The 19,507-nt window shown below is 33.7% G+C and overlaps 2 protein-coding genes across 7 annotated transcripts in view; one reads left to right on the top strand and one right to left on the bottom strand.

Moving 5' to 3' along the window:
• Positions 1-19,507, bottom strand: part of MCU (mitochondrial calcium uniporter) — a 474,060-nt gene that overhangs the window by 53,528 nt on the left and 401,025 nt on the right. The gene's annotated exons all lie outside the window — the stretch shown is intronic.
• jv (javelin) overlaps positions 1-19,507 on the top strand; it is a 257,363-nt gene that overhangs the window by 35,770 nt on the left and 202,086 nt on the right. Inside the window, exon 2 of the mRNA XM_075307496.1 lies at positions 15,459-15,723. Coding sequence (XP_075163611.1) covers positions 15,674-15,723 — 50 coding nt within the window. The 5' untranslated portion in view covers positions 15,459-15,673. The remainder of the gene's footprint in view (positions 1-15,458; positions 15,724-19,507) is intronic.

Below are 19,507 nucleotides of genomic sequence, written 5' to 3'. Positions count from 1 at the left end.
GAGCAAAGGAAAAATAAAAAAAAAACATGATGAGAGCTTAATAAGGAAATGAGAAAAATACAGAGAAGGTGCAATGAACCATAAAAATAAAAAAGATTAGTTAACCTTATAAAATTGTGTTTTGTTGTGTACTCGCTTATCCAGGACATGCCCAAAAACGTGCAACACTGTTTTGAAATAATCACAGAAAAGAAGTGAATTCTTACATGTTTATTGTAATTTAATGCTGTGATTATTAATGGCACTTTACCACTTTTAATTTCATATTAGTCGACAAATTAATCACAACAAATTACTATAGTGAATCTGGGAAATTTCGCTTTATCAAAATGCAATCTGGCAACATTGACGCGATTTGGAGTGATGAGATGTTCTGGATAGAACACCTGTGAAACGATCTTTTGGATAATTCATACAAATGTTGCATCGAGTTCTGAAGGAAAACAGACACTTTTCTTCCTACTTCTTACTTAAGTGTTTTGGTATTTATTCCGAGCCAAAGAGGCTCGACATTTTTCATCTAGGTTCAATTTAAATCTAGGTTCAGTAAAATTATATTAGTTATATTAGTTATTTTATTTATTTATTTATTACAATATATTAAAAATTCGTTTGGGAAGGAAATTTTTTTTGAGTGTAGCAATCTTACTAGTTGTTATCTTTTTTCCATAGGAAAATAATTGGGTTATTTATTAAAGCCTGAAATAAAGTATTTGATGTGTTTGTTGTTTCTGGTCAGTGCGGTCATTTGACTTGAGTGATGGCAAAAAATCCGCACCATATCCTTCAGCTTGATGGCCAGAATATCCGAAATGTAATTGGCTTTTACACTTACAAGAGCAGTGTAAAACAACTGCCTGCCCTTTATACCACCTGCCAAGAGGAATTAATTAAATCCTGTCTCAAAAACGCTTCACTTGGAAAGGAAATACGAGAAAAAAAAAAACAGATTACAAAGTTTTTACACATTTGCGTCCTTTGATTGAAGTCTTCTTTTGCCATCTGATGATGTTCAAGTAAACACCAAGATGAACTTCGTTGTATTCATTTTCAATCAATCAGGTTAAATTTAATTTTTGCTTTTGCTATGGATTGAAAAGAAACAAGTATATACGGATGTAAGTTCGCCCAGGCCGAATCTTATGCACCCTCCACCATGGATTGCGTAGAAACTTCTATGAAAGAGTAACATCCACAATCGAATTACTTGGGTTGTGGTATCTTAAAACTTCTTAACATCATTTTCTAAATTGTGAGTTAGTCCATACGTGGTATATGTATAGTTAAGTCTACAAATAATTAGGAATCGAAATGGACTTTTTGCACGGTACGTAGAGAGCCAGAATTGAAATATGACGGTCTCTTTATATACAATTATGAACTTGATATGGACCAATTTTTGTGTGATTGGGGATCGATTTATCTGAGGGCCATATATAACTATAGACCGATATGGACCTAGTTAGGCATGGTTGTTAATGACCATATACTAGCACAATGTACCAAATTTCAACTCACTCGGATGAAATTTGCTCCTCCAAGAGGCTCCAAAACCAAATCTCGGGATCGGTTTATATGAGGCTATGTATGATTATGGACTGATATGGACCACTTTTGGCATGGTTGTTAAATATCATATACTTCCACCACGTACGAAATTTCAAGCAGATCGTATGAATTTTGTTTCTCCAAAAGGCACCGGAGGTCAAATCTGGGGATCGGTTTATATGGGAGCTATATATAATTATGGACTGATAGGAACCAATTCCTGCATGGTTGTTGGATACCATATACTAACATCACGTACCAAATTTCAACCGAATGGGAAGAATTTTGCTCTTCCAAGGGGCTCTGGAGGTCAAATCTGGGGATCGGTTTAGATGGGGCCTATATATAATTATGGACCGATATCGACCAATTTTTGCATAGGAGTTTAAGGCCATATATTAACACCACGTACCAAATTTCAACTGAATCAGATGAATTTTGGTCTTCCAAGAGGCTCCGGAGGTCAAATTTGGTGATCGGTTTATATGGATGCTATATATAATTATGGACCGATGTGGACCAATTTGTGCATGGTTATTAGAGACCATATACTAACACCATGTACCAAATTTCAGCCGGATCGGATGAAATTTGCTTCTCTTAGAAGCCTCGCAAGCCAAATCGGGGGATCGGTTTATATGGGGGCTATATATAATTATGAACCAATGTGGACCAATTTTTGCATGGTTGTTAGAGACCATATACTAACACCATGTACCAAATTTCAGCCGGATCCGAAGAAATTTGCTTCTCTTAGCGGCCTCCCAATCCAAATCGGGGGATCGGTTTATATGGGGGCTATATATAATTACGGACCGATGTGGGCCAATTTTTGCATGGTTGTTAGAGACCATATACTAACACCATGTACCAAATTTCAGCCGTATCGGATGAAATTTGCTTCTCTTAGCGGCCTCCCAATCCAAATCGGGGGATCGGTTTATATGGTGGCTATATATAATTATGGACCGATGTGGGCCAATTTTTGCATGATTGTTAGAGAACATATACTAACACCATGTACCAAATTTCAGCCGGATCGGATGAAATTTGCTTCTCTTATAGGCCTCGCAAGCCAAATTTGGTGGTACGTTTATATGGGGGCTATACGTAAAAGTGGACCGATATGGCCCATTTGCAATACCATCCGACCTACATCAATAACAACTACTTGTGCCAAGTTTCGAGTTGATAGCTTGTTTCGTTCGGAAGTTAGCGTGATTTCAACAGACGGACGGACGGACATGCTCAGATCGACTCAGAATTTCACCACGACCCAGAATATATATACTTTATGGAGTCTTAGAGCAATATTTCGATGTGTTACAAACGGAATGAAAAAGTTAATATACCCCCCCCCCCCATCCTGTGGTGGAGGGTATAAAATATGGGGATATTTTTAATTACATCGGAAAATTTACCAATTTATTTATAAATATAGTACACATACAATTTAAGCTGTGTTTTGGCATGTTTCACTTTTCAGGGATTGTAGTGGAAGGTCTAATGGTGGTGGAGGAAATGAAACAAATTTAGTTGGGATTTTCAGGAGTAGTCGTAAACGATATAATTACGACTCATACTACGTTAACTAACGAAATTCAAATCGCAAATGGACATATCTGTCATACTGCTTATATGTTCATATGCCAATTAAGCTAACCTAGTAGAAGATATCCGACATTTACTTTCTGTTCAATGACAGTTAAACATTAACGGAACTATGGCTTAACGGAAAAAATGGCGGTAAGATTCCCTTCTGCATTACAAACACTTTGGAAACATTTAGTAGATTTTCTAATTTATATCAACTTCATCCCATGTCCGGAAGACGCTTCTGTTTTATAATTGTTTATTAAATAATTTGTCTCTATATTCGGAGTCATTGAATATTTCAACTGGTCAATGCTTCCGACACCTATCACATGGACGTATTGCAAATAAAAGGTTGGCTGATAAGTCCCCGGTCTGACACATAGATGGCGTCGCTAGTATTAAATGCATATTATTTTTATATAGTACCAACCTTCAAATAATTCGTGTCAAAATTTGACGTCTGTAAGTCAATTAGTTTGTGAGATAGAGCGTCTTTTGTGAAGCAACTTTTGTTATTGTGAAAAAATTGGTATGCAAAATTCAAGCGTGGTGAAAAGAGCACGGAGGACGGTGAACGCAGTGGACGCCCGAAAGAGGTGGTTACCGACGAAAACATCAAAAAAATCCACAAAATGATTTTGAATGACCGTAAAATGAAGTTGATCGAGATAGCAGAGGCCTTAAAGATATCAAAGGAACGTGTTGGTCATATCATTCATCAATATTTGGATATGCGGAAGCTCTGTGCAAAATGGGTGCCACGCGAGCTAACATTTGACCAAAAACAACAACGTGTTGATGATTCTGAGCGGTGTTTGCAGCTGTTAACTCGTAATACACCCGAGTTTTTCCATCGATATGTGACAATGGATGAAACATGGCTCCATCACTACACTCCTGAGTCCAATCGACAATCGGCTGAGTGAACAGCGACCGGTGAACCGTCTCCAAAGACTCAAAAGTCCGCTGGGAAAGTAATGTTTTTTGGGATGCGCATGGAATAATTTTTATCGATTATCTTGAGAAGGGAAAAACCATCAACAGTGACTATTATATGGCGTTATTGGAGCGTTTGAACGTCGAAATCGCGGCAAAACGGCCCCATATGAAGAAGAAAAAAGTGTTGTTCCACCAAGACAACGCAGCGTGTCACAAGTCATTGAGAACGATGGCAAAAATTCATAAAATGGGCTTCGAGTTGCTTCCCCATCCACCGTATTCTCCAGATCTGGTCCCCAGCGACTTTTTCTTGTTCTCAGACCTCAAAAGGATGCTCGCAGGGAAAAAAATTGGCTGCAATGAAGAGGTGATCGCCGAAACTGAGGCATATTTTAAGGCAAAACCGAAGGAGTACTACCAAAATGGTATCAAAAAATTGGAAGGTCGTTATAATCGTTGTATCGCTCTTGAAGGGAACTATGTTGAATAATAAAAACGAATTTTGACAAAAAATGTGTTTTTCTTTGTTAGACTGGGGACTTATCAGCCAACCTGTTATACATCGATGATGCTTGAGTTTCGATGTAAATTCTAACGTGGGTAATTCCTGTAGAGACTGCATTTGATGCGAGCTTAGTTCTCTTGACATTGTAATACCTAACCTATAGTTGTTCCTTCGTGCACATGCCAACATTCATATGTACATACATTCATACATATCTAAATAAGTGTGCAAAAGTTCTTCTATTCACTATAACGAATAGACTTTTGTGATGGACAGACAGAATGAATAAATGTTCCCCATATATATACCGGTCAAGAATTGAATTATATACGTATTTAATCTGCTTTTTTGGTCTAATATATTTTTCAGACGATGTGTTAAACTCAATACATCAGACGATGTATTAAACTCAGTAATAAGTATGGAGGATATAAACGAAATCGACCGCAATGCATTTTACATGGACTTGCCTTCTTGTTAAGTATCCACTGCATGGATTTCGTCTGTTCTTCAGTTGTGATGTTGCTTGAGCATTTCGGATTTCATTTGAAAAAAAAGTAAGAAAGATCTAACAAAATTAAAATCGTTTCTTTAGTTTTGTGATTACTATCTCCTATATGGGAAATTGTGGCAAATTGTAAATTTAGAATGTGTCCCAATCTGCTTTAAAACTGGATACTTTTAAATGAGTCGAAGTCATGTCCTAAAGTGTAACAGTTCACCATTTTATAGAAGTTTTATTTGACACATCATTGAACAAAAAGAAAAGGAACACTCAATTTTTTTTGTCATCTTTAAACGAAGTTTTGATGTGAACATTTGGGATATATAGAAACATGTGTTTGTGTATGCATTTTAACCCTCCGATGGGTGGAAAGGTCACTATGGAAATTATTGACTTGAATATTATAGTTTATGAGTACCTGTACTATAAAGAGCAGGAAGTGATAAACCATCATATTTGAGGTCATATTAAAGACAGATTTGATAAGTCTTAGCCTATATGTGAATTTTTTCTAAAGGGTGATTCTTTTCAGGTTAGGATTTTCATGCATTAGTATTTGACAGATCACGTGGGATTTCAGACATGGTGTCAAAGAGAAAGATGCTCAGTATGCTTTGACATTTCATCATGAATAGACTTACTAACGAGCCACAACGTCGAATTTTCAGTGAATGGGCCCTAGAAAAGTTGGCAGAAAATCCGCTTTTTTATCGACAAATTTTGTTCAGCGATGAGGCTCATTTCTGGTTGAATGGCTACGTAAATAAGCAAAATTGCCGCATTTGGAGTGAAGAGCAACCAGAAGCCGTTCAAGAACTGTCCATGCATCCCGAAAAATGCACTGTTTGGTGTGGTTTGTACGCTGGTGGAATCATTGGACCGTATTTTTTCAAAGATGCTGTTGGACGCAACGTTACGGTGAATGGCGATCGCTATCGTTCGATGCTAACAAACTTTTTGTTGCCAAAAATGGAAGAACTGAACTTGGTTGACATGTGGTTTCAACAAGATGGCGCTACATGCCACACAGCTCGCGATTCTATGGCCATTTTGAGGGAAAACTTCGGAGAACAATTCATCTCAAGAAATGGACCGGTAAGTTGGCCACCAAGATCATGCGATTTGACGCCTTTAGACTATTTTTTGTGGGGCTACGTCAAGTCTAAAGTCTACAGAAATAAGCCAGCAACTATTCCAGCTTTGGAAGACAACATTTCCGAAGAAATTCGGGCTATTCCGGCCGAAATGCTCGAAAAAGTTGCCCAAAATTGGACTTTCCGAATGGACCACCTAAGACGCAGCCGCAGTCAACATTTAAATGAAATTATCTTCAAAAAGTAAATGTCATGGACCAATCTAACGTTTCAAATAAAGAACCGATGAGATTTTGCAAATTTTATGCGTTTTTTTTTTTTAAAAAGTTATCAAGCTCTTAACAAATCACCCTTTACTAAAATTGAATTGAAAGAAGAATAGACACTATACTCTTATAAATTTGAGTTTTGCAAAATTTTAATTAAATCCTTTTTTCAGATTTTTTCTTCTTTTATATGGCCCCAGAATAGAGGTGTGCACGTGAGTAATATTTTACTCACACTCACGACGGAAATATCTTACTCACGCACGAGATTGTTTGGTAGGTCTCACGCTCACGCACACTCACGAAAAGAAAACTTGTACTCACGCAACTTCACGCACGAAAAAGTCGTGAAATATTTTTTATTTTTACTCCGATTTACTTGAAATTTTGCACAAGTAGCATAATTAACATTCTAGCTACGCATGCCGAGTTTGGTTTAAATCGGTTCAGATTTAGGTATAGCCTCCATATAAACGTACATTTGCAGAAATACATTATTTTACCCAAGTTTTTGAAAAACAAGTATATACAGCAGTAAGTTCGGCCGGGCCGAATCTTAAATACCCACCACCATGGACCAAATATTAGGGTTTCCTTTGAAATTTCAGGAGAGCTTGAGGACACTTCCGGACGATAAATTTAAAAATTTCACCTATGAGGACTATATCAGATTCTGCATTTATAAGAACCATTTTTGTTTGAGTTTTAGAGGAATTATTAACATTTCTTGTAAGTGTGCAAGAAAATTATAAAATGACGTCTTGATTTGAAATCTTAAATCTGTAGATTTTCACCCGAGAAGTAAAATTTGGAAATTTTACATTGAGTTTCAAGCAATTTTCATGATCAGTTGGCCTTCTACACCCTCAAGAATTGAAGTCGGTCTATATGGAGGCATTACCAAATGGACCGATAAAAACTTAATCCGATACACGTTTTTTTGAGCCTCAAATACCAGAATATTTAGAATTTCAGGCAAATCAGATAAAAACTACGGTTTCTAGAAACCCAAGGAGTTAAATCTGGAAATCGTTCTTATGGGGGCTATACTAAAATATGGACCGATACTCACCGTTTTCGGCACACCTCTTTATGGCCCGAGAATACCTCTAGATTTCCAATTTCAGGCAAATTGGAAAAAACTTTGGATTCTAGAAGCCCAAGAAGTAAAATCGGGAAATCGGTGTATATGGGGGCTATACCAAAATATGGACCGATACTCATCATTTTCGGCACACCTATTTATGGTCCTATAATACATCTAGATTTCCAATTTCAGGCAAATTGGATATCAACTACGGTTTCTATAAGCCCAAGACCCCAAATCGGGAGGTCGGTTTATATGGGCACCATACCAAAACATGGACCGATGCTCACCATTTTTGGCACACCTCTTTACGGTTCTAAAGTACCTTTTGATTTCTAAATTCAGATAAATTGGATAAAAACTGTGGTTTCTATAAGCCCAAGAAGTAAAATCGGGAGATCGGTCTATATGGGGGCTATACCAAAATACGTATTTGTGGTCCTACAATACCTCTAGATTTCCAATTTCAAGCAAATTGGATAAAAACTACGATTTCTATAAGCACAAGACCCCAAATCGGGAGGTCAGTTTATATGGGGACTATATCAAAACCTGGACCGATATAGCTCATCTTCGAACTTAACCTGCCTGCAGACAAAAGACGAGTTTGTGCAAAATTTCAGCACGATTGCTTCATTATTGAAGACTGTAGCGTGATTACAACAGACAGACAGCCAGACAGACAGACGGACATCGTTATATCGTCTTAGAATTTCTCCCTGATCAAGAATATATATACTTTATATAGTCGGAAATCGATATTTCGATGTGTTACAAACGGAATGACAAACTTATTATACCCCCGTCACCATTCTATGGTGGTGGGTATAAAAAGTACGAAAATTTGAAGTTTTTGGGGCACGGAAATTTTTTCTTCAAAAATTCCGATTCTTTGGGAAATAAAAATATGAATTGGAACCTTAATAACTTTTAAACTAATTGTGATACTATTATGATTTTGATTGATTTTTTCAGGGAAAATTGTTGTAAGAAATATTGCTGAATATACCATTCCCAAAATTTGTATCAAAAATCCCCAAAATCCCCAAAGTAGGGACATATGTTGAAAAAACGTTATTTTTTAGTAATGTGCATATTTCTCAGCTGTTTATTGGTAGGATCTTGAAACTTTTTACAATTAGTTAGTGGACACATAGGGTTTTTTGGAAAACATCGGGTTAGCAATCGGTGCTTTGCCGCATGAGAATTTTTGAAAACAAAATTTTTTATTTTTGAAAAATTGCCGATTTTTGGAGGAGAAGAACTCATATACTACTTGACCAAAATGGCGGATAAAGGCTTAAAAGGTATCCCTATTTGGTGGTCTAAAAGAAACAAGTAAAAAAAGATTGGAAGAAATCTGTAAAAAAAAATATTGCGACAGAAAGAATGGATGTACATTTTTCCAAAAAAATGCTCAAAATTCTTCTAGAATTCGTAGAATTTTGTAGTTAATGCATTTTAGAAGAAATGCATTCCACTCAAAAACGGAACTTCTAGGTTCAAAATACTTACCCCACTTGGTTCAAATTTTGCAAAAAACTAAATTGTGGGGCCTACATCTTGCGATCGGTAAAAGATAATTGCACACGCACGCGAACTTTTTTGTATAGCTTTACAAGTTCTACCCAGCAAAGAATCACGAATCTACCTAGCAAAAAAGTCATCGAAATCGGTTCAAAATTGCGGAGTTGACAGCTAAAACAAAATTTCATACCCCCGAGGTGACCAACTTTCAAGGCCGTGGACCCATTAAGGACCAACAAATTTTTGTGGGTTGATATCTTTTTCCGTTCAAAAGTTACAGAATTTTTTTCCAAAAAAGCGATTTGGAACCACTGTGCGTCGCCGTGTACACATATCTAAGACTAAATGAGCCCAAAATAACGGGCCTACATAACTCTACACAATCTATCTCAAAAATTAAATAAAAAGTAAAAAAGAAACAAATATGGTCATGATTTGGAACCAATGAGTTTTTTCTTTGTTTTTAATTCAACATTTTTGTACATCTCAGTTGAATACAATAGTATACGAGGAAATCTCGGAAATTGGAATTTTCGGACGACATAGTTCATAGTTTATTTTTTTTCAGTGCCGAGAAGAGAAATCTGTATTGGAACGTCTTCAAAAGTATGACATACATGCGACTACAAAGAAAAAAGTAAACTGTTACATAGCAAGAATGAACGACCTCGTGCGAAAATTGAACTGAATTATACTCGTTATTTTGATATTTCCACAAAGTGTTGTTAAAACCAGGAAGATTTATTGCACTGGTGTACTTTTTGAATAACACTCACGAAATTACACCCCCCTCTTACACACAGAAAACAAATTTGTTGTGCCAACCAATTTTTTTGCCAACCAAATTAGTTGGTTCCAACTACTATCAGAATTTAACCTACGTTATTTGTTACCGCAACCAATTGAAATTGGGTATCACAACCATTCGATTTTGTTGTTAGGTAGGACAATCAACAAGTGTCTGGCATAGCAGTCTGTTGGATTATTGGGACAACCAATATTTTAAAATTTACTACACAAAAATTAAATGCAATACATTTTTCGTTTATATATTTATTGTTTATTTGCAACTAGTTATATAATTCTTGAAATAAATTGGTTTACCCACGGTTTGTACCCGGAACCGCTATTTTATCAGGCTTTAATAATTTCTATTTGCGTGCCTCTTTGAATTATTATTTCTTGGTTCCATGTTGAATTCACTGATCGTTTTTGATTCACATCCTGGGTTGACTAGCTTTAGCTGCCCGTATATTCGTTTTTCTTAAGGCAGAAGTCGCATTTTTCTATCCAATCTAAGGGCGTTCGGAACAAGGATCCAATTTGGGGTGTTCCTATAACTAAGATCCATGAAATGTGTATAAAATTTTCTCCCGTCGAACACTTACCTGTATTTCATTTGCAAATATTCCAGTTTTCTAGAATAATATGCTCCAACTAAAGAAAGTGGTCTAGTTGACTGTTCCTTCCTTCCAAACTTGACGTACGAAAGTGGTAATTATCTTGCCGTTGTTTAAAAGTTGGACTCTTACAAAGTCATAATGAGGCTGTTTTTCTTCGACACGAACTTTTTGATGGGCATTACCTTTGGTATAGGAAGGACCATCTAAAGGATTGTTCCTCAAGCCTGTTGGTAAAAGTTTGTCATCACGATGGCTGACGTGCTTTCTGGCTGTGCGCAAGCTCCTGGATTTTCCATGATTGCCTAACTTTCTCAAGCAATAAACTATTTAGAATTTTCCTTGTCTTCAATAAATTTTCTAGACATTTCACTTTTTCCAAATATATGTTGCCGCAACATGTCCTATTAGTAACTACCAAATTTGTTACCACAACCAATTTAATTATTGTACAAACTTTCTGTTGGTTTACGGTTTAATAGATTTATAACAACCAATATTTGCTCGTGAGTACTAGCATTTTACTGTATTAATAGTTTATTGGTTATACCAACTACTAAATAAAGGAAATAACTGGCATATGGTTCATACAATTAAAAGTAGTGGGTCTTAACTATATTTTTATTATCGTGATCGAATTTCAACCAACCCTTTCTCTGGGTGTAGAAGAAAAATGAACTAAAAGTAATGGGAATCGTACGAAAATTGTCATTTGCGTTAGTTCATATTTATCCTCATATAGGTAAGAGATCTACTTAACAAATAGAAAATTTCATTTCACTGAAAAAAATATTGTCGTGAGGTCAAAGATTTCATGTCTTTAAAATACGAATATAAATTTAGCTTAGCATAGAAGACGCATTTCTCAAATATAAAGTTTTTTTCGTTGTCCAAAAGTCGATAAACTTTTCACTGAAGTCGAATTGTCCTTATAATTAAGTGATTTCACTTAAAAATGGGTATCATAACATGAAAGAAAAAATGTTTGGGCTAAGGTCAATTTGACTTTAATAATTCAGAAAAATTCTTTAAATTTAATGAAATTGTCTTTAAATTTGTTGTCTTTTTGCATCTTGACTACAAAGCAAAAAATCGTTCAAATATAGGACATGTTTTTCAACACTTTATTTTAAAGACGTTTTTTACTTGAAACATAGCATAATTTCTACTGAAAGTCGAGTCTTAATTAGGAAAATAAAGTTGTCGTTAACTCGTTTTTAAAGGACTTTAATAGCATACGACGAAAAAAGGCTGAAAAAGCGAAAAATTAAATTTGCTTCCTGGAAACAAGTACACAAAACCCAAATTTAAAAGAGAATTGTGCCTTAAAATTATCCTTACTTGTATTCTCCGCGTCTTTGGCTCGAAATCAATACCAAAATTTTTAAAGTAAAGACAAAATCTTTGGAATCGAGCATGCTTTTTTTTCAGTGTTGGGTGTGGAAAATTTCGAAAAAAAAATAATAAAATTTAACTACAAACAAGTAATTTTTTGCAATAAAAATAACTTAAATTTAGCGTTAGTTTAACTACGGATTTTTTTTTCGGTGTAGTAGTACAATATTCAGTATTATGCACTTTTTATATTTCTATAAAGTCCTTGGATGGGCTACTAAGGCATTTAGCATTACACTCGCAATTGAGATGGTGTGTTTTGTCCACACCCCAAGTGCTCTGTTAGCAGACACTAATCTAGTTAGTATCCTCTTCTGCTACTGGGTTCTTGACATACAAAAATGTTAACCATAAAATTTACACATCAAAGAATTTGAATATTTCCATTATGTGCAATTCAAAAGACATTTGAAAAGTTTCAATGTGAAAAGGCTTTTATATTCCAGCACCTTCGCAGTAACCCATTCATGTCTGTTAAAAAGTCATAAAACTTAAAATGGCGAACTGCAGAAAAACAAAAAACATTTAAGGAGTATGCGTCAGAAAAATTTCGTTAAAGTTTTGTTTTAATGGAGACAATTAGTACATCGCCCACAATAGCAATAGGAATAAAGGCAAACAGCATGTTGTGGCTGGTATTGTCAGACAACTTATTTAAGATGCTTTGATGTAAATTACACAAGTCTCCAAGGTCTTCCGATTCAATCAGATGTTAACGTGTTTTTATGATACTCTACAGTATAAAATGGTGGATGTGAAAACCCCTCTTTGGAAACACATCTATCATAGAAAGGTATTTTGGGAATGCGGGATTTTTTTTCAAATTTCCGGAACCCCACTCAAAGAAGGATTGATAATCTCCTGGTTACAAGGCGTTATCTGGAAACCCCACATATTAACCCTAGAAAGCTTAACTGAAAGTCACGGATAAGCTAAACATACGTCTGTGGGATGTATCATAGTTTGTCATCATGTGGACAAAATTTGTGGATTTTTCTTTTAAATTTTTGTACTTACACCGATTTTGTATATAAATCCTTATAATTTAAAAAATCACATTTTCGGAAAACGAACAACTAAAAAACGTATACGTCTCTGAGACGTAGATAAACTGCACTGAAAAAAAAATTGTCGTGAGTTCAAAGATTTCATGTCCTTAAAAAACGAATGCAAATTTTGCTTAGCATAGATGACGCATTTCTCTAATATAAAGTTTTTTTCCTTACCAAAAGTCGAAAAACTTTTTCATGAAGTTATATCGTCCTTATAATTAAGTGATTTTACTTAAAAATGGGTATCATAACGTGAAAGAAAACTTATTTGGGGTAAGGTCAACTTAACTTTAATAATTTAAAAAAATTCTTTCAAATTAACGAAATCGTCTTTAAATTTGTTGTCTTTTTGCATCTTGACTACAAAGCAAAAAATCGTTCAAATATAGGACAAGTTTTTCAACACTTTATTTTAAAGACGTTTTTTAACTTGAAACATATCATAATTTCTACTGGAAGTCGAGTTTGAATTTTGGAAATAAAGTTGTCGTTAACTCGTTTTTAAAGGACTTTGATAGCATATGAAGAAAAAAAGCTGAGAAAGGGAAAAATTAAAATTTGCTTCCTAGAAGCAAGAATACAAATCCCAAATTTAAAAGAGAAGTGTGTCTTAAAATTATCCTTACTTGTATTCTTCGCTTCTTTGGCTCGGAATCAATGCCAAAATTGTTAAAGTAAAGACAAAATCTTTAGAACCGCACATGCTTTTTTCAGTGTGTCTAGGATTAATGAAAAAAATATTGACCTTATATGAATGATTATGAAACCTAAATTTTAAGACAGGCAATTTACGCAATATTAAGGACAAATTTATTTTAGAATAAAGAAAATTGAATTAAAGGATTATTCATAACTTTTTCTTTAAAATGTTTGATTTAAAGAAACAATCTTCTAACTGTGATATTGAATCTTCGATTTAAAGATAAAAACGTGGGCTAGGTTAGGTTGGGTATTTTGTGCAGCCCGATATTTGAGGCTCACTTAGACTATTCACTCTATTGTGACACCACAGTGGTGAACTTCTCATTGGCTGTGACTTATTTGTATCATGCACTGAAAAAAATATTGCCGTGAGGCCAACGATTTCATGTCCTTAAAATACGAATGTAAATTTTGCTTAACATAGAAGACGCATTTCTCTAATATAAAGTTTTTTTCCTTGTTCAAAAGTCGATAAACTTTTCAATGAAGTCGTATTGTCCTTATAAATAAGTGATTTGACTTAAAAATTGGTATCATAACATGAAAGAAAATTTTTTTGAGGTAAGGTCAACTTGACTTTAATAATTCAGAAAAATTCAAGATGTAGTCAAGATGCATTTTTGCATCTTGACTACGAAGCAAAAAATCGATCAAAAATGAGACATGTTTTTCAACACTTTATTTTAAAGATGAATTTATTCAGATAATTGGTTGATAGTTTTGCTGCAAGTAGCTGATGAGGAATGTGGTAATTCCGAAACAGCTGTACATCCAACCATCTTGTAGTCTATAGGGCTTTGCCCAAATAAATTTGACAAGCATACTTTTCCTCTGTTGATTAAGCTACACTTGTAGTTTAGTCAATGCATGGCTTTAAGCTGAGATCAAAAACAACAATAATGATTGAAGAGAAACCAACAAAAAAAAAAAACAAAACGAAGACGTTTTTTACTTGAAACATAGCATAAATTCTACTGGAAGTCGAGTTTGAATTTTGGAAATAATGTTGTCGGTAACTTTGATGGCATATGAAGAAAAAAAGCTGAAAAAACGAACAATTAAAATTTGTTTCCTAGAAACAAGTACACAAACCCCAAATTTAAAAGAGAATTGTGTCTTAAAATTATCCTTACTTGTATTCTCCGCTTCTTTGGCACGGAATCAATATCAAAATTTTTAAAGTAAAGACAAAATCTTTGGAACCGGGCATGCTTTTTTTTTCAGTGTGGGTTTGCATTTTTTTTAATAAGGAAATCTATTTTTACTTTGAGGTACCTGTTCTAATTTGGGTTTTTAAACTGGCAATTGCAAAACAAGAAGGAAAATTTGATAAATGATATCAGTAAATTAATTTTAATTTTATAAATCCTAGATTTAAAGCCAGATAAACAATATCTCGTATTTTGAAGAAGATAGGTCCATTGATCTATCACCACTTTAAACTAACAATTCTATTTGCAATTTGGCTATAAAGGTAAAAAAAAATTCCAAAATAGGATACGTATTTCAAGATTTTATTTTAAAGACCCTGTGGAAATACGACATAATTTATACTTGAAGAAATAAACAAATTAGAATTTGTTTCCTGGAATTAAGTACGCAAAACATAACCTTAAAAATGATTGCATCTTCACAGTGTCCTTCGTTACATCGAAATTAATACGAAACTCATTAAGTAAAGACAAAACCTCTTTGGATACGGGTATGTTTTTTCCTGTGTAGTTTATGATAAAATCTTCCCCATTTGACTTTTGTACTTTTCCATCTTGCACATTAAACGCCAGTCAATGTTTTTCAACACCATAATTTAATTCAGTATTTAATTCATTTATGCAATTTCAGAATGTTTGCTATCGATACATTGGAATAATTGCTCGAGAAGTGTTAACGATAATTACTTTGAGTGAAGGTGTTTTTTTGTGTTCGAGAGTTTTGTCAATTGCCTGGTCCTGTTGCAATTGCTGAGTTCCTGCTGTTTTTGCTGCTACGGCGGCAAGTACGTTGCAGCTACCAAAATAGGATCCGGACAAAGTCACAGCCTTTGCTATGGTGGTACAATGGGTAACACCTACATTCGAACGTCACAAACACGTCGAGAAGATAAACGGTAAGTGGAGGCACTTGTTTTGTTCCGCATACGGGAGGTATTACGAAGGTATAGCAATGAGTTTTCCTGTTGTTCTTCAATCCATTTAATCCTTATGAATTATTTATAAGTATCGTATGTATAGACCGATTGTCTATACATACGATAGCAATATAAATGGAGAAGTCATTAATAGATCAGTTTTTTTTTTGCTATTGTTATAATTTCAAAAATTTTAAAATATTATGGACATTTCTTTGTAAGAGCATCAATTTTATATATGAAATTATTAAGATTTCAGAAAGTTTCAAATTAATTATGTTAAGGCGAATCTTTTTAAAATTTAGTAAACACACGGCACACTTTTTTTTTAAATAGTAATCCGCTATACAGTTTTATTCATAGAAAATGTCTGTGTCTGAAGTGGATCGTATAATAGCTCCGTTCGAGTACACAATAATTTTTGTTGGGAGGAAAATAATTAGAAAAAATTTCGTTAATGCCGTTCAAGAACGGCGCATTTGCTGTAAAATAAATACAAATTTTAAGAAATTCTGAACTAATTTGTGGAAACACACAAATTTAGTAAATTTGTATGCTTCGTTTTTTCACTTTTTTGTTCATTTAATAATCTGAATTGATTAAAAGCAAATTAACACTCGTTGCGAAACTACCAATTCTACGCTTTGTGTAAATTTTGAAGCAAATCAAGGTGAAAATCTAGTGGTATTTGTGCATATCTCTCTCCTTCTGGGCGTTGCAAATATATGCATTAATTTATAATTCTTTGTTCCACAGAGTGGTACAGGTCAGGGATGGAAAATACAATTTTTGAGAAAGTACAAAAAAGGTATTTTTTTTGAACGAAAAAGTACTTTTCACTAAATTTTTTTTTGAACGAAAAAGTACTTTTTCCAAGAGAAATAGAAATAACATTTTGACAAAACTTTCTATAGAAATAAGATTTTGACACAATTTTCTATAGAAATAAACTTTTGAAAAAGTTTTCTATAAAAATAAAATTTTGTCAACATTTTCTATAAAAATTAAATTTTGATAAAAGTTTCTATAAAAATAAAATTTTGACAAAATTTTCTATAGAAATACAATTTTAATAAAATTTTCTATAGATATAAAATTTTGACGAAATTTTCTATAGAAATAAAATGTTAACAAAATTTTCTATAGAAGTAACATTTTAACAAAATTTTATATAGAAATAAAATTTTGACAAAATTTTCTATAAAGATAAAATGTTTATGGAACACTTTCCATGAAAATTTTCTATAGAAATAAAATGTTGACAAAAAATAAAATTTTGACAAAATTTCCCGTAGAAATAAAAGTTTGACAAAACTTTCTGAAGAAATAAATTTTTGCAAAATAATATTTTTTGGTTCGTATTATTTTAGTAAGCGATCGATAAAGTATTCATTTCGAGATTTTCTTCCCGCATGAACTTGTCTGTTTTGCCAAATTTTTAAAATACTATTAGCAAATAAGTTTGTTGAAGACTTTCTCAAAATATTAAAATATTTTGTCAATACTATTGTACAATAAATCTGAAATCGGCTCAAAAATGTCTATACAAAAGGTACTAAATCATTCGCGGGAGTACTGAGGTGCTGACCAGGGTGAAAAATTATTGAAAAAAGTACTATAGTACTGCATTTTCCATCCCTGGTACAGGTTATAAAAAAATTTCTTTCTAATTGTTGCATACTTTTAGGATGACTATTAATAAATATGTGGAAAATATCAATAAGAAACCAAGAGGAAAATATTCGATTGCAATAGTGTTTTGCAAAATTAAGTACTCTCAAAAAATGTAGGTGAATCTTATACATTTTTAACTAAACTATATTATATATTATTATTAATTAATTTAGTCCTCTTTTTATAGATTGAAGGAAAAAATTCGAAGCTCAAGATGGGCGTATTAGTAGTGAGTGGGAGGGATTTTAACTAAAACATAATAATTTCCATGAACTAAAATTATTTAAATTGGCTATAGTGACCTGAATGAGAAAATATGGGGAAATTCTGCCGAAAGTTCATTAATAGGGCAAGTTCCACGGGAGGTTCCACGAATAAGAACAGTCTGAGAAGATTTAAACATATTGATTTTGGTAGTAGTATAGAAAGTACATCCGAAAGTTCAATGCTGAGATATGCGTTAGCATCCATTCACTTAACTTCAGGTTTCATTGAAATCTTTAAGGAACTCCATTCTGGGGAGCCACCGTGGTGCAATGGTTAGCATGCCCGCCTTGCATACACAAGGATTCGATTCCTGCTTTGACCGAACACCAAAAAGTTTTTCAGCGGTGGATTATCCCACCTCAGTAATGCTGGTGACATTTCTGAGGGGTTCAAAGCTTCTCTAAGTGGTTTCACTGCAATGTGGAACGCCGTTCGCACTCGGCTATAAAAAGGAGCTCCCTTGTCATTGAGCTTAACATGGAATCGGGCAGCACTCAGTGATAAGAGAGTTCACCAATGTGGTATCACAATGGACTGAATAGTCTAAGTGAGCCTGATACATCGGGCTGCCACCTAACCTAACCTAACCCCATTCTGACAGATGCTTTTAATCGGCAAAATCCCCTTATTGGGGTTCAACGATTTCCGTCCAAGAAGTTTATCTGCATTTATCTCTAAGACTCCTTTAAGACACATATCCTATTTGCGCACAGTATTTTCAATTATAATTTGAAAACCTTGTTGAAAGTAAATGATTACTACACTGAAAGAAGAGTTTTCTTTTCTGAGGAACGAATTTTTGACAAACGAAGATTTCTTTTAACGCTAAACAATTTTCTTTAGAAGCAAATAAAACAGATTAGAGACCATTGTTACAACGTTAGTCATGGATTCGGGTTTATTTGCTCTCAATGCAAATAATTTATGTCAAAGGGAAATTTCGTTTGTCTAAAATTTCGTTCCTTAGAAAAGTAATTTTTCCTTGAGTGTACTTTTCCAAAAGTTATGTTGAGAAATTGTTTAACTAAACTATTTATTACAAACTATCAGCGTTTATTTGGCAAATTTATGTAAACATTTTTCGACAATTTCAAGAAAATACATAATTAATTTCATTTAGTTGTTAGAACAAAATTGGAGTTATGTTAGAAATTTTTGGAAATCTTGATCTACTTTGTGCTAATGAACTGTGACAAAATTTTGTGCATGATTTGTGGAATAACTCATATAACTAAAATAAACAAAAATATTAGATTGTTCGAAATGTTCTTATATTGGGGACATAATAATTTACGTGAACTAAAATAAAGTTAAATTGGATTTAGTATACGGATTTGTAAAATGATATTCGCTACGCTAATATGGAATAGAGGTATGAAAATCATTCCGTGTTCACCGTCCGTAATAACATTTTGCTCTTAAAACATGTTTTTGTTTTAGGGCATTAATTTAAGAGATAGGATATGACACCATACTTGGTAAAATAGTTAAACTCTGTACGGAGTAAAATAATTCAAAGTTATATGTATTAATATGTAAATATTAATTTTAATTTATAAATAATTGGATTCCTGTTAAGATTTTTCTGTTTGATGTGATTTTTTTCTGTAATAGTGGATTTAAAGTCAAAGCCGGCGGAGAAAACACCTCTATTATACCTTCGATAGATATGTTGCGTGACATATATGTATACAGGAATGCTTAATCAAGATAAAGGTCCTGGGAGTAAATTCAATCACAACTATACCAAACAAATGGTTTTTGTTGTTTTAACTCATGGCCCAGTGATTTTATAGACATCACTTAAAAAAAAAAAAAAAAA

Source organism: Haematobia irritans, chromosome 4, assembly GCF_050003625.1.
Source record: "Haematobia irritans isolate KBUSLIRL chromosome 4, ASM5000362v1, whole genome shotgun sequence".
NCBI classification, from domain to species: Eukaryota; Metazoa; Arthropoda; class Insecta; order Diptera; family Muscidae; genus Haematobia; species Haematobia irritans.
This window is presented reverse-complemented; position numbering and strand designations above follow the sequence as displayed.